A 13,140-nucleotide genomic window follows, 5' to 3' on the forward strand; every position below is an offset into this window, starting at 1 on the left:
TTAAATCATGGTGATTCGCTGGCTGCCCCAGCTCCCCAGCCCGCCACCCCGTAACCAGAGCTGACATCAGGGGGCCACTCTGGACAACAGCAGTGGAGAGCTCAGACCTCAGGCCAGAGACAGGAAACCCCTTCCTGCCTCTGTCCACGTGGTCCTTCCGTAAAGCTGTTCATGGCCCTGAAGTCAAAGGCAGGGTGAGCCAGCAGAGCAAGGGGCTGTGTGAAGGGGGGCCACGGAGGAGTGAGGGGGGACCAGCCACCTTGCATGGTCCTTTCTAAGCACCACAATATGCCTGGTGCAGGGTACAAGGCCAGAGAAGGTCCCCTGGACTCCACGCCCTTGGGCAGCTAGGGCACATGTGCAGTGTTATCCTCCCCAGGCCCGTCTCCCTGAACAGAAACATTCCAGAGAGTGTCCGTGCAGGGTGAGAACACAGAATGATAAAGATTGTCCCATTTTACAGATGGAGAAACAGAGGCACAGAGAAAAGGAAAGGAATGGCCACAGTCAAGTGCCAAAGCTAACCCTCGCTGTCTCAGTCTGCATCCCCATGTCCCCAGAACTCCTCCCGGCCTCACCAAGTGTTGCAGTCAATCTTCAGTGTCTCTCCGGGGGCATACTCTCTGCCCTGGTGGAAGCAGGGACACCTTTCCAGGGCCACACACCTGTTCTCGTGCCGGACCTACGGGAAAGTGATGCGGAAGTCTTGGGGCCATAGCGAGTGACCTCTGCTGGGAAGACAGCCCGGCCAGAAGCAGGCTGGGGCTGGAGAACCGTCGCTGGTCTGCACCGATCCTCCCGGCTCGGCTGAAGTCGCTCCAACCCCCTCTGCCCTCACACGCTGAAGGGGGCAGGTGCCCTGAGACCCCATAAGGCATGTCCCAGCCCTTGACATGTGTGTCTCCTTAGACCCGGGAGCCCCACCAGAGGGCCTCTCCAAAGGTAACAGAGCTATGAGCAAAGATTAATGTACAATTATTCATCGTTGCAAAAAAAATAGAAGCAACCAATTTTTCAACAACAGAAAAATGATTAAATCTATTAAAGGATCTCCAAGTGATGGTGTAGAGCTATTAAAATATTAAAAGTTTTGAGAAATACTTATGCTGTTAATTTATAAAACAGGGAAGGAAAAGCCATACACACATATGGTCCCAATTATGAAAAGAAGATAAACCTATTTCAAAAAAAGTCTTGAAGGAACTATACAGCTGCCTCTGAGGGGCTGGGATAAGGTAACTTTATCTTCTTTTTTGGTTTTAATTTTTTTCCGAATGTTCTTAATTGAGCATTTACTGTGTTTTGTAACTGAAGAAAACGGCCGACCTATTTAATGAAATGAATGAAGAATAGTGCACTTCATGTCCTAGAGGTGGGAGTTGAATCCAGGCCACACACAGGCATGGACCAAAACCAGAGGCTGGGCTTTTCCAAGCCTGGGTGCACCCTCCTGACCCCGTCCCTGAGGGTCTGACACACCTCCATGGGGCATGCTCTCCACCCATGAAGAAATGATGATGTGACAAGTGAAACTCTTCATGGGCCAGAGGGGCCGAGCCGAGAAGAGCTGGCCAAGCCCACTCTGACCCCACACGCACATCTGCTCCTGTCCCAACCCTAGGAGGCAGCCTGGACGCCTGCCCTGGCAGGACCCTGGGTAAAGAGACCCTGCCCTCAGGTTCCAGAGCCACCTGAGGGGTGAGAAGCTCCTGGTCCACGGCATCTGTGCAATCCAGTCACTCCGAAGACGAGCCTGGCCTCCCTGGGCTCGGAGCCAGACACGGGCCTGGACAGGGCAAGCTTGGGTTCAACAGAGGGCTTTCACATCAAAAATTATAGGCTAAAATCTTGTGTGCATGAGCCTGTGCATGTATGTGTGCATGTGTGTGTGCACGCTTGCATGTGAGTGTGTACATGTGTATGTGTGCGTGTGCATGTGTGTGTATGTGCCTTGTGTGAGTCCATGTGTGCACGTGTGTGTGAATCTGTACATGTATTTGTGTGCATGTGGTGTGTGTGCGTGTGAGTGTACACATGTGTGCGTGCGTGTGTGTGCATGTGCGTGGGTATGCGTGTGGATGTGTACTGTGTATATGCGTGTGCATGTGAGTGTGTGCATGTATGTGTGTGTATACATGTGCATGTGTTGGAACGGGTGGGAAGAATAACCTCCACTACTCAACCGCCACCTTCACGCAACCTCGGAAGTGTCGCCGGGTCCCCAGGGCCTAAGTGAAGGGCCAGGATGGGAGTCAGAGCGAGGAAGACGCAGGTGGACCACACTCTTGGTGGCCCTTACCTCCCAGGACCACAGTGTGTCTGGAGGACAACGAGCTCAGGCCCCGGGCAGGGAAGCCGGCAGCCTGGTAGGTACAGGGAGGTCTGGGAAAGGTCCCTACCCACCCCCCACCCCAGTCTTACAGGCCGGCACACTCAGGCTTCCTTCTCCCATCGCCCACCTCCCCTCTCCCTCGGCTCCGACCTAAGTCCCAGGCCTGCCACCTAGTGGCTGCTCTGAGAAGGACAGCCGCCTCCCAGGGGACCCGGACTCGCTCAGTCCTGCATTTAGTGGAGACCAGACAACCAGCCACGTGATGCGAAACGTCACGTGAGACAAAAGCGACGCAGGGGGCTGGGAAAGGATTCCAGGAAGCAGCCCGCTCACCTCCCCTCGGCCGCAGGCCGGGTAGACGGCTCCCAGCCCCATGGTCTGTGCACTCAAAGTTCTAACCTCTCTCCAGGGAGGTCAACCCCCTGACAAGGAGCCCTGCACACCCAGGGCCCAGGGGTGAGTCCAGGAGGCCCAGCCCCCTCCAGGGGACGGAAACGCAGGCCCCAGTCTGCCAAGGTAACACGGCACCTCTGCTGTGCCCGCAAACCGCACGGCTCCTCTCTGCTCTGCTGACTGCCGTGTTGGTGGATTCCAACTTAAAAGAGGACCATGGGACTGAACGAGGACGGCTGTGAAGGGGACAGAGGCCTGGGTTAGACCCACGGCAGAGCTGGAGGGGATGCAGAGCACAACTTTAAAAGGAGAGGAAAGGTTTCCGGACTGTATTTCAGCAGGAGGCTCCCAACTTGGCAGAGACGATCAGACAACAGCAGATAAAGACACAGCGCAGGAGAGGGACGGGGTCTCGGTGAGGCCCGTCCGACATGCAGGGCGGCACGGAATTTTGTGGCAAGTCACTGAAACTTCACGCCTAAAATGAAGTGAAACATTGCTGCCTAGTGCTTGTCCCTGTGGGACACCAGAAGGATAAGACAAAGCTGGTGAATGTCCTTCAAAGACTTCAGACAAAAACAGGCAGAAATGGTTTCACTACTGCTCATCTTGAGTTAAAAAGGCTCGTGCTGAGAACATGGTCCTAGGCCTTGGTCAGCCCCAAGAAAAATGACAAAGTGGAGAAAAACATGGTTTTGTTACTTCTCTCTGAAAAGGCCCATCTTCACCCCTCCATACAGACCTATTCTCCAAAATCTTTTTTGCCTTCCAAGTGTCCTTTGTCCTCCCCACACCATCACTCCTTCCAGCTCAGTGCAGCTGACTTCAACTAGATGTTTGCTAGAGGAAAGAATCTGATGAAATAACTCACGCTAAAGTGTGAATGACTTCCCATGAGGATTTATAAGGTTGTAAGCTTTTTTGACCCTTTCATTTGTTAACCAAAATGAATTTATGCTTATTGTACTTCAGTAAACCTGAATAGGTAGCAAATCACAGGAAGTGCAGGAGATATTTTTGAGATGAGGGGCTTTCTGGGGCCTTTTGGAATCACATCCCATAGGATTTACATGTGCAGCTCTCTCTGGATGGGCCCCTGAGCCCAAGCTCTAGCTTTCAAAAGACAGCACCAAAAAGCCTTTTCAGTCTTCATATTGGGCCAGTGAGAAAACTGGGCATCAAAGGACCAGAGAAATGAACACACTTCCCAGCTGCTGAGAGGTTTCCCAAGACCAGAGAACTGGGTACCAGTTTGGAGAATGTAGCCAGGATTTCAGACAGTGAGTGAGCATCCCCCAGACCGTGGCACTGCACTTGGGTCCGGGAGTCAGGAGAGCAGGATTTCCACTGCATAATCATGTGGCCTTGAATGGTTCTGTGTCCTTCCTTTGCTCGGTCTCCTCCTGTGCAGGAGGAGGGGTAAAAGTGTGGGTCATCAGGGCTCCTGGCTTTGCCTGGGACAGCTGCAGCCGAGGCTGGAATGGCAGAGCCGGGCAGAGGGCTGTGCTTTGCTGCCACCTTGTGGTGGAAGCAGGTAACACCCTTATTTAAAAGCAACACGTTCACTCAAGAGCTTTTGAGCCATAGAAAAAGACTTGGGAAATGTTCCAGTGCAACCCCCTTTTTTTATTGATCTAGTGGGTCTTATACGTGGACCCTGAGGTCCAAAACACTTCTCCCAGTGTGCACTAATTTCCTGTAGCACCTCTGTTCATGATATGATTCTCGGTCTTCCTCTGTGAACTTCTTGTAACCGTGGTCATTAAACCACCACTCACTGAGCGACTTCTACGTGCCCCCCACTGTCATCTCCGGTCCTGCAAACAACCCTTCCGACCCAGCTTTACAGGTGAGAAAAGTCAGACACAAAGATGTTAAGCGACTTGCAGCCCAGTTAAGTAAATGTTAGGAGCCCGGATTCAAGCCTGGAGGATGGAGGCTCCAGTCCACGCAGCTTGTCCATCAGGGTGTTGACTGCCTGTCAGAAGCATCCTCACCCCCTGTGCCATTCAAGGAGAACTTGGCACAAGGGTAGATGGAATGAACCAGAAAAACCTCTGGTCTGAGCAGGTGCCAGGCCCCAAACAAATGGCAAAGTGGGGGACTCCCTCCCTGCCGCCAACATCAATCAGACACTGCTGGCTGTGAAAAGGGAGAGGAAACCTTCAACCGAGAGCAGGGCTGCTCAAAGTGTGGTCCCTGGACCAGTGCCGGGCTGTGATGGTGTGAGTGTAGCAGGTGTTTAGAAAATCGTGCGGCCATTTACTACGTCTGTTGCCCAGGTCTACCCATCATTGCCTTTGTTATCTTTTCCTGGCCATTCATGTCTGTCGTATTTACAAAAGCTTTGGTCCACAGCAGACTGGAAATTTAAGAAAACAGTCCCTTCCCAGGTCTCCCCCATGGACCAGAGGAGGGGGTCAGCCCAGCCTCTGAAACTGAGCGCCAGTTACGGACAAAAACAATTACAGCTCTTCCCACGATTCTATATGGCACTTTCTGGTCTTAAAAGTGCTTCCACAGATGACTCCTTCGGGCCCACGGCCAACGTGTGATGAAGGCAGAAGAGAAACGACGCGCCATCCTGCCCTCCCCCGGCCCCCATGTTGGCCCCTCCCACCCCACCCGGCCCCCACCACTCACTCTGGGTGTGGGGCACTGGAGTCAGGGGAAGCAAGAAGACAGGGTGCATTTGAAAGAAGAAAATCCAGAAGGTGCATCCTTCAGGGTGATGAGAGCAATCTATATTTTTAATATACGAAATGCCCTGAGATGAGACTTGGGAAGGAGGTAAGGGGGCCTTTTCAGACCACTGTCACCCACAGAGGCACCAGGAGCCAGGCGGCTGCAAACCAGCATGGTGGGACCACGCGTGGCCTCCAAGGACCAGCTGGCCGAAGGGTGAGTGACTGCAGCCCCAGAGTCCCAGAATGTTAAAGCTGACCAAGACCTCATGACTCACTTTACAGAGGAGGACAAGGCTCAGCGTTCGGAAGGGACTTGCTGGACCCAGGGCTTGCCGATGGCATGGCAGGGACATCAATGTCCTCTCTTGAAATAGAAAGTTGTATGCAATATGCAAATCATATGCAAATATATGTGTGCATGTCATCTCATCTTCATACAATGGGATGCCGCCCTTGGGAAAATTCTAGTGGAAATGCCTATTTTCACTTATAAGTATTTTCTGGAAATACCTGCTTTGCTTCCCAAGGCACCGCTGTGCTGAGCTCTTGTATTTTTGTCAACTTTCATCAGGATCAACCCCGGACACTCCCCTACCATCTCCCTCCCCACCTCTGGCCACAGAGGACCCCCCGCCGCCCCCCCACGGCACCCTCACCGCCATCCTCGTGGGGCTCTTGTTTCTCCCTCCCTCTGGCTCCAAAGCCCACCCCACTCCCCGCAGGAACATGAAGGTGGCCACCCGCTGCAGCTCAGGGACTTACCATGCCCGGGGGACAGAGGCAGCCAGACACGCAGCCTGCGCTCACACACTCCAGGTCGTAGTTCTGGCAGGTTTTGGCACACTCGAGCCCTTCCGCCCTCGGGTTGTCAGCGGGACACACCAGCTTGACCATGGGGGGCCGGCAGAACAGGCTCCTTTTGCCTTGGATTCGGGAAACCCAAGAGGTGATGAGCAAGGGGTGAATGGATCTGCCTTCTGCTCTGTCCTTTGCCCCCTGCCTGCCATCACTGGATTCCAGAGGCTCAGGGTACCCACTCCCTCGGGTAGATCATGGCCCAACCTCCAGCCCAGGCCAGCCGAGAGCTGGGTCCCTGTGCTGGCCTGGATGGCAGCCTCATCTCCCCAGCTGAGCGCTGGCCTCTGTCCACTATGAAGGTGCCTCTGCCGAGCTCAGCATCCCTCTGACGGCCTATGGTTCTCCTTCCCCTTGACCCTGCTGTGGTCCGCTGCATGGAATCAGGATGTGCCCACAGAAACGTCCAGAGCCAGGCTTCAAGGGAGCTGGGTTTCGGTGCTAAAAAGAAATCTTTGCCCCAGCAGGACCATTCTTGAAATGTTTATAACAAATCTGGTGGCAAAAACTTTAAAGGGGGCTTTGCTCACATGTCACCCAGCCCCTGGCCATCCCAGCCGCTCTATCTAAATCTGTAACACTCCATCCCTGGGCACTCCGACCTGCCCTCCTTGCCTCCTCCACCTGATCACCCTCTGGTATCACCATCTGACACACCACACACTTCACTTCTTTGTTGAGCGCCCTCTCCCACCCCGCCCCACCCCACCCACTAGAACATATGCTGCAAGAAGGCAGGGGGTTTGTCTGCTTTGTTCACTTCTGTATTTCCTGGCAATCAGCAGGTGTCACTGGCTGATTGAATAAATGATGACAGCAGATGACGGACACAGCACCGGTCTTTCAAAAGCCCTGATGCACTGAACAGCATTTATATTTGTATCTGTAAGGCAGAATTTCCAGCCTTGTTTTTATATGGAAACTTTCGTTAGGAAATTGAAACCCTAAGAGGTTAAATGGCTTTTCCAAATCACACAAAATTCTAGGAGTTTCCTGACTTTGAAAAAAGATACGTTGCAGTGCCTAGGCTAGAAAGCTGAGTGAGAGAAGCATTAAAGACCGGCCTCGGAGGCAGAATGCAGCAGAGAGAGGTGCGGGGGGGGGGGGGGGCTACCACAAGAACGGGGAGGAGAAAGAGGCAGAGAGACGCAGTGACCTGGAGGTCGGCTGTGAACTGACAGTTTGTGTTCTCCTAAAATTCACATGCTGCGATCCTAACCCCCAAAGGCCATGCTATTAGGAGTGAGGCTTTGGGAGGTGACTGGGTGGTGAGGGTGAAGCCCTCATGAATGGGATTAGAATCCTTTGAAGGGACCCCACAAAGCTCCCCAGCCCCTCCCACCATGCCAGGACTCGGCGAGGATCTAGAAAAGGGCCCTCACCTGCCCGTGCGGGCACCCTGCTCTCAGAGGTCTAGCCTCCAGAACGTTGAGAAACAAAGGCTTGGTGTCTGGAAGACCCCTAGTCTGCACTATTTTGTCACAGCTCCCCAAAGGAACTAAGACAAGGGCACAGTTTCTGACTGCAGCTCATGAGCCACCCCAGGCTGAGAGATGCTCCGCAATCAGTCATGCAGAGGGTGGGGCCGGACTCCTCAGCAGGAGAGGCCGGGAGACAAATGCGGGCCCAGAGCTGGGTCATGGGAGAGAGGGGGTCTAGAGGAAAGTGAGAGAAGTCAAGCTGGAGGCTGAAAATAGCCCATTTATCTGCCTAAAGGCACCTCTCCCTCCCACTGGAGGGTCCTCTCTAAGCAAGGATGAGGGATCCTTCTGGATCCAATTAGGCCGCTGACCCAGGAACGTGAGTATGGTCTCACCAGTGCCAAGACTGCCCTGTCCCCCTCCCGTGCCGTGTCTGTAAACCAGCACAGCAACTACCACTGAGGGCAACGGGCCCAAGCCCCCCCCCCTCAGATCCACCTGAGGGGCTTTCTAAGGAGCTGCCCCGGTCAGCGCGTCCCAGGTGAAAAGAGGCCACTGAAGGCGGGTGGTGTTCACCACAATCAAGGTGACCGAGGCGCTCACAGCTGCTCCCTGGGTAAGGTTCCGTGGGCAGAAGGGAGCTCTCACTGACTGGTCCACCGTGCACGTAACTCAGCCTGTCCCCAACACAAAGTAAGACCCCTCTGGCTGGATAACGGATGCGCACAGACCAAGGCACGCCCAGGCCTGGAGGTCACGCTCGCAAACACATGCCTGAATTGCAACCAGCTGCCTCCCCCACCCCGCGTGAGAAATCTGGGCAGAGGGGGGCGAAGAGCTCCTGGGGGGCAGTACTCACTGCGGTGGGACAGGGGACCGCCGAGGACAGTGTCGGGCAGCAGGCTCCCCGGGGCTCCGCTGGTGGAACAGTGCATGAAGCCGTCCTCACAGTAGCTGCAGAGAGGACGGTGACAGCTGAGACGGACTCCCCGCCTCCCACCCACCCTCTGCCCCTCCAGCCGGGCTCCCGGCCCATCCTATAACCCGCCTGAAGCACAGCTTGCTGGGGGAACCAGCGACCACGTGACTCCCCCCAGTGCGGGTGGTTCACTCCACCCCAGGCCCCGCCCCTCTGCTGGCCCCACCCTCGGCCTCCCCCCCCCCCCCCGCCGCCGCGTGCCCCTCCCCTTCCCGCCTCCACGCTGGCATCAGCAGGTCCCACCTCGCCCTTGATCCACATGTTCAAATGCCTGCATGATGGCCACCTGTGGTTCTCAAAGACACTTCAAGCTCAGTCTGTCCCCACCTCGACTCACGACCCCCGCTCTGAAGCCAGTTTTCCTCCAGGGCCCAGATTCATCAAATGAAACCACCATCCACCTAGTCTCTCAAACCAGAAACCAGGGATCGCCCGGACACAGCCTTCTCCCCTCCCCCAACACCTGACCCATCCCTAAGCCCTGGGCTTTGTGTCCTGAGTGTTTCTAGAATCCATACCCACTGTCCATCTCCACTGTGACGGCTACCTGGATGACCAAAGAATAGTCTGGAGAAGCCTGCAGGCCACGTGGGCTTGCACGTCCCACCCCCTTCCCCAGGTGTCACTGCGCTTGCCCCAGCAGGCTTGCTCTTCGGGGCACTGTCAGAGGACATAAATAAAGAGCCACACACAAGCCCTGAGTTCCCGCTGCCTCATGCTCTCCATGAAACCCAAGCTTCTGGATGAAGTGGGAAGACAGGATGGGCTGTAGGTTTCAGCCCCGGTGCCCGAAGGTGGGGCCGGGCAGAGGAGACGGTCCCAGAGAGGCCGCTGATGTCCAGACCCTGAGAAGAGCCTGGATCCAGGGCCACCCCCGCCCCGGCCCTGTCCATCCAGGAGGTGCTGCACCCCCCCCACCTTCATTGTGCCTCTAATAGTAAAATAACCAGCCACGCTTGCTGCCCTCCCTCCAAGTCACCCCAGCCCCCTCCCCTTGGCTTCTTTCCCCACCACACTATGAAGCATGGGGGCCACCATGACCTCCTGATCCCCAAATTCAACATATTCTGTGGAATATGAGCTCAGGAGTCCCTGGGTCCCAGCCCCTTGCAGGAGGATTTGGGAAAGTGATTATCTCGCTAAGCCTCAAATTCTTTACTAAAAAAGCAAGCACTGCCTGTATAACTGTTGCTTGAAGGTCCCAGGGAGAAACACCGTGAATACTGTAGCCCCCCAGCAGCAGTGAGACGGCCACCGGGCCAAGGCCAAACGCCCAAACCCACAGAAGGCGTCATTATGGGCCTGCCCCCTTCACTCCCCTGATACGGGCCTGTCCCGGCACTGCCCTTTGCCCTTGGCCTCTCTCACAGGCTCCTCCTCCTCCTCCCCTGGTCCCCCGAACATTCTCTCCGATTCTGGACTCAGTCCTCTCGGCTGCTCCTCTTAGAAGCCTCGCTACTCTCACAGCTAAAAGTGCCTCCAGCCCCAATCTCTCACTCAAGCTCCAAACCCAAAATTCCAGCGACTGGTTCCACTTACACTCCAAGATGCCCTCTTGGTGACTCAGAGTCGTCAAGGCCAGAACCGAATTCTCTGTCTTCCCCCTTGCTGCTCCTGGCATCCCTGCCCACACTCTGAGCATTCAAGTTCAGAACCCTGGGGTCACTGTCAACACACCTCCTCCTCCCACACCTTGGGTCCAGTCTGTTTCCTTTCCCAGTGTCCCTAGCTCCATTCTGCAAACTGGCCCCTACGTCCACTGCTATGACTCGCTCCAGGGCCTCACCCTCCACCCAGGCTGTGTCAGCGTCTTCCCGCAGCTGATCTCATACCTCACGCAGCTCCCAGAACCCACTCTCTAAAGCTCCACTTTGGTCCTATTTGCTCGCTACCCAAACTCCGAAGGTCCCATGCCTACTGTTCAAGCATCAGTCCTCACCCGCCTTTCAAAGACCCCTGACACTGGTCCCAGCTTCCCCCGAGTCTCATCTCTCCCACATCCACATGTGCTCCCCTGGAGAACTTAACCTCCATGATTGGTGAGTATTCCTCGTGCATTTAGTCCCTGGACCTCTGCTCCATCCAAAACCCCTCCTCCCATCACTGCACCCAACCTCGGCTAGAATCCTCACGCTCAGAAGCGACCTCCTGCATCACTGAGTCTTCCCTGGTTCCTCCCAGATGGAAGAGTCCTTCCTTTTTCTGAACAAGCAGAGATTTGGGGCCTCTGATATGGCAAGTCTACCAAATATCACAGTTATTTCACCTCAGGAAACTTTCATTAAACCTAGCTTTTGTCAGGACCGTTAGGTACTGGGGGTCGGGGCCTAAGACGTGGTCTCGACTTTTGGGGAAGTCACCGTCTAGAGGGGAGATTCAACACATATTGCTGAAATCCTGTCCCAGGGACCATAACTGTTTTAACACAAGTGTAAATGACCCACTCTGGGTACATGAGATTGGGAGGGACTGCAAGTTAATCTCACTGCAGTGATGAGAAAAAGCATCACACCAAATGCATTGCAGACCTCGTGTAGATCCTTGAACAAACCAACTACAGAAAGATGACTTGGGACAATCAGGAACACGTGGACATGGACTGAATATGAGATGTTATTAAGGAATGATTGTTAATGGTTAGGTTAGTAAGAGTTTTATAGTTAGGTTGATTTTTTTAAGTGCTTATCTGTTAGAAATACATACTGAAGTGTTCTCACATAAAATGATATAATATCTAAGGATTTCTTTAAACTATTCCAGCCCAAAAGGGGAGGAGAGCATGGATCCAACAAAAATGGCGAGGCGGCCATCACCACGGAAGCGGGGGCTGCAGGCGCTGGGCTTCCTCACGCCCGTCTCTCCACTTGGGGCTGAAATTTTCCATAAACGGGACATTTAAACTGCTTCCCCTAGGAGACTGTCAGCTTCCTGAGGGCCTACTCTGACTCTGGTTCGTCTTTTAGACACAATCTCTAGCCCAGCACTCAGGACAGAACAGGAGCCGAGGAAGTGTTCGCCCAAACGTGTCTGTTACAAATTTCTTCTGTGACCATTGACAGGTGCTGGAACTGCCCCTGACCGAGGGCTGGGGGGAGGGCCAGCCAGCAGTGTGCACGGCCTGGAGCTGTGTTTTGGGGAAGTGCAGCAAGCAAGTCGGGACAGCGAGGCACCACTGAGACCACGCCACTATGGTGCATTTCCTTCTGACTCAAGGTTTCGGCCTGAGAACTTTGGCAGGAGGCGGAAGGGAAGGGAGGCGGGGAGGCATCCCATTTCCTGTTCTAGAAAAGGGAAACTGAGACCTAGGGCCAGGAGGTGGGGCCCCACGTATGGCAGCTGCTTACTGTTCACGAGTGACTCCTCCTGCCCGCCTGGGGTCTGCGTCCCTGCACGGTAAGGCAGTCAGGAGCCCTGTGTGCAATCCTAGCTTTGGTCTTGACAGTCATATCCTGTCTTGGGCTTCCGGTTACCCATCCACGAAGTGAAGGACTCGGAGGCCCGTTTCCCAGCCCTGCCGTTCCAGAGGCCCCTGGTCCCGCCACGCGACCTACCACATGGTGTGATGGTCTGAGAAGATGTCTTCGGGCTGGAAGATTTCACCGTCGTAGTAACAGGGGCACTGGGCCCTGGGCACACAGTCCCCCGCCTCATCCAGGTAGAGCCCGGAGGGGCAGAAGCAGCCCTCAAGGCAGACCTCGTCGCACTCGTCATCCGGGTGAGAGAGGGAGCGGCAGGTCGCGTTGCAGGGGGTCCCGCACTGCAGGTACACCTGGCCCCGCGGGCAGCTCAGGGCTGGGAGAGAGGGCAGGGAAGGACGGCCTCAGTGGAAACATTAAGATGACCAGGACTGCAGTTCTAGGACTGGGGGTGACCCCAATTATATCCATACGGTCACTGCCTTCCCTTCGCATCAGGAGCAAAAGTGTATTTTTACGTTCACAACTGTCTGTTATAATGACGGATGTACAAAGCCTGGGACATAACTGAAATCCTGGTGGACTTCAAAGCTGTGAATAGTAAAAAGAACCAGCAGGTATGGGCAAGGCCATTTCTCCTGTGATGATAATAACAAGAACAGCTACCATTAATTGAGCACCAACTGAATACCATGCTCTTCGTGTGGGTTTTATGCCTCTGACGCTCCTCTCAGTGAGATAGATCTCACAAGCCCGTCTCTGCAGGTGAGAAAACTGACACTTGGGCTAAGTGACTCGTCAGGGTCACGCGTCCCAGGGAGAGGCAGAGGCAGGATTCCAGCCGAGCTCTCTGTGACTCAGAAGCTCATGCTCTTAACCATTACGCTCTAGAAAGGGAAACAGTCCCCTAGGAACCAGTCTCTGAGGACACGCCAGTCACAAAGTGCAGGGACACTCTTACAGCTGCCCCAGCGGAGCCAACAGCACCCATTACCCACAGATCTCCCCCTCCCTGGCCTCCCACATCCAGAAAGGACAACACAGAGAAGCCGAGAGG

General features: G+C 54.7%; 1 protein-coding gene across 4 annotated transcripts in view; it reads right to left on the reverse strand.

The window, feature by feature from the left end:
• The window catches only part of VWF (von Willebrand factor), a 114,124-nt gene that overhangs the window by 51,654 nt on the left and 49,330 nt on the right, over nucleotides 1–13,140 (reverse strand). For all 4 annotated transcript variants that reach the window (XM_064478957.1, XM_031444272.2, XM_031444271.2 and 1 more), the window contains 4 exons: nucleotides 12,219–12,459; nucleotides 8,548–8,642; nucleotides 6,175–6,335; nucleotides 579–682 (listed from right to left, as the gene is read on the reverse strand). In XM_064478957.1, coding sequence (XP_064335027.1) covers nucleotides 579–682; nucleotides 6,175–6,335; nucleotides 8,548–8,642; nucleotides 12,219–12,459 — 601 coding nt within the window. The remainder of the gene's footprint in view (nucleotides 1–578; nucleotides 683–6,174; nucleotides 6,336–8,547; nucleotides 8,643–12,218; nucleotides 12,460–13,140) is intronic.

The sequence above is a fragment of the Camelus dromedarius genome, chromosome 25 (assembly GCF_036321535.1).
Source record: "Camelus dromedarius isolate mCamDro1 chromosome 25, mCamDro1.pat, whole genome shotgun sequence".
In the NCBI taxonomy this organism is placed as follows: domain Eukaryota; kingdom Metazoa; phylum Chordata; class Mammalia; order Artiodactyla; family Camelidae; genus Camelus; species Camelus dromedarius.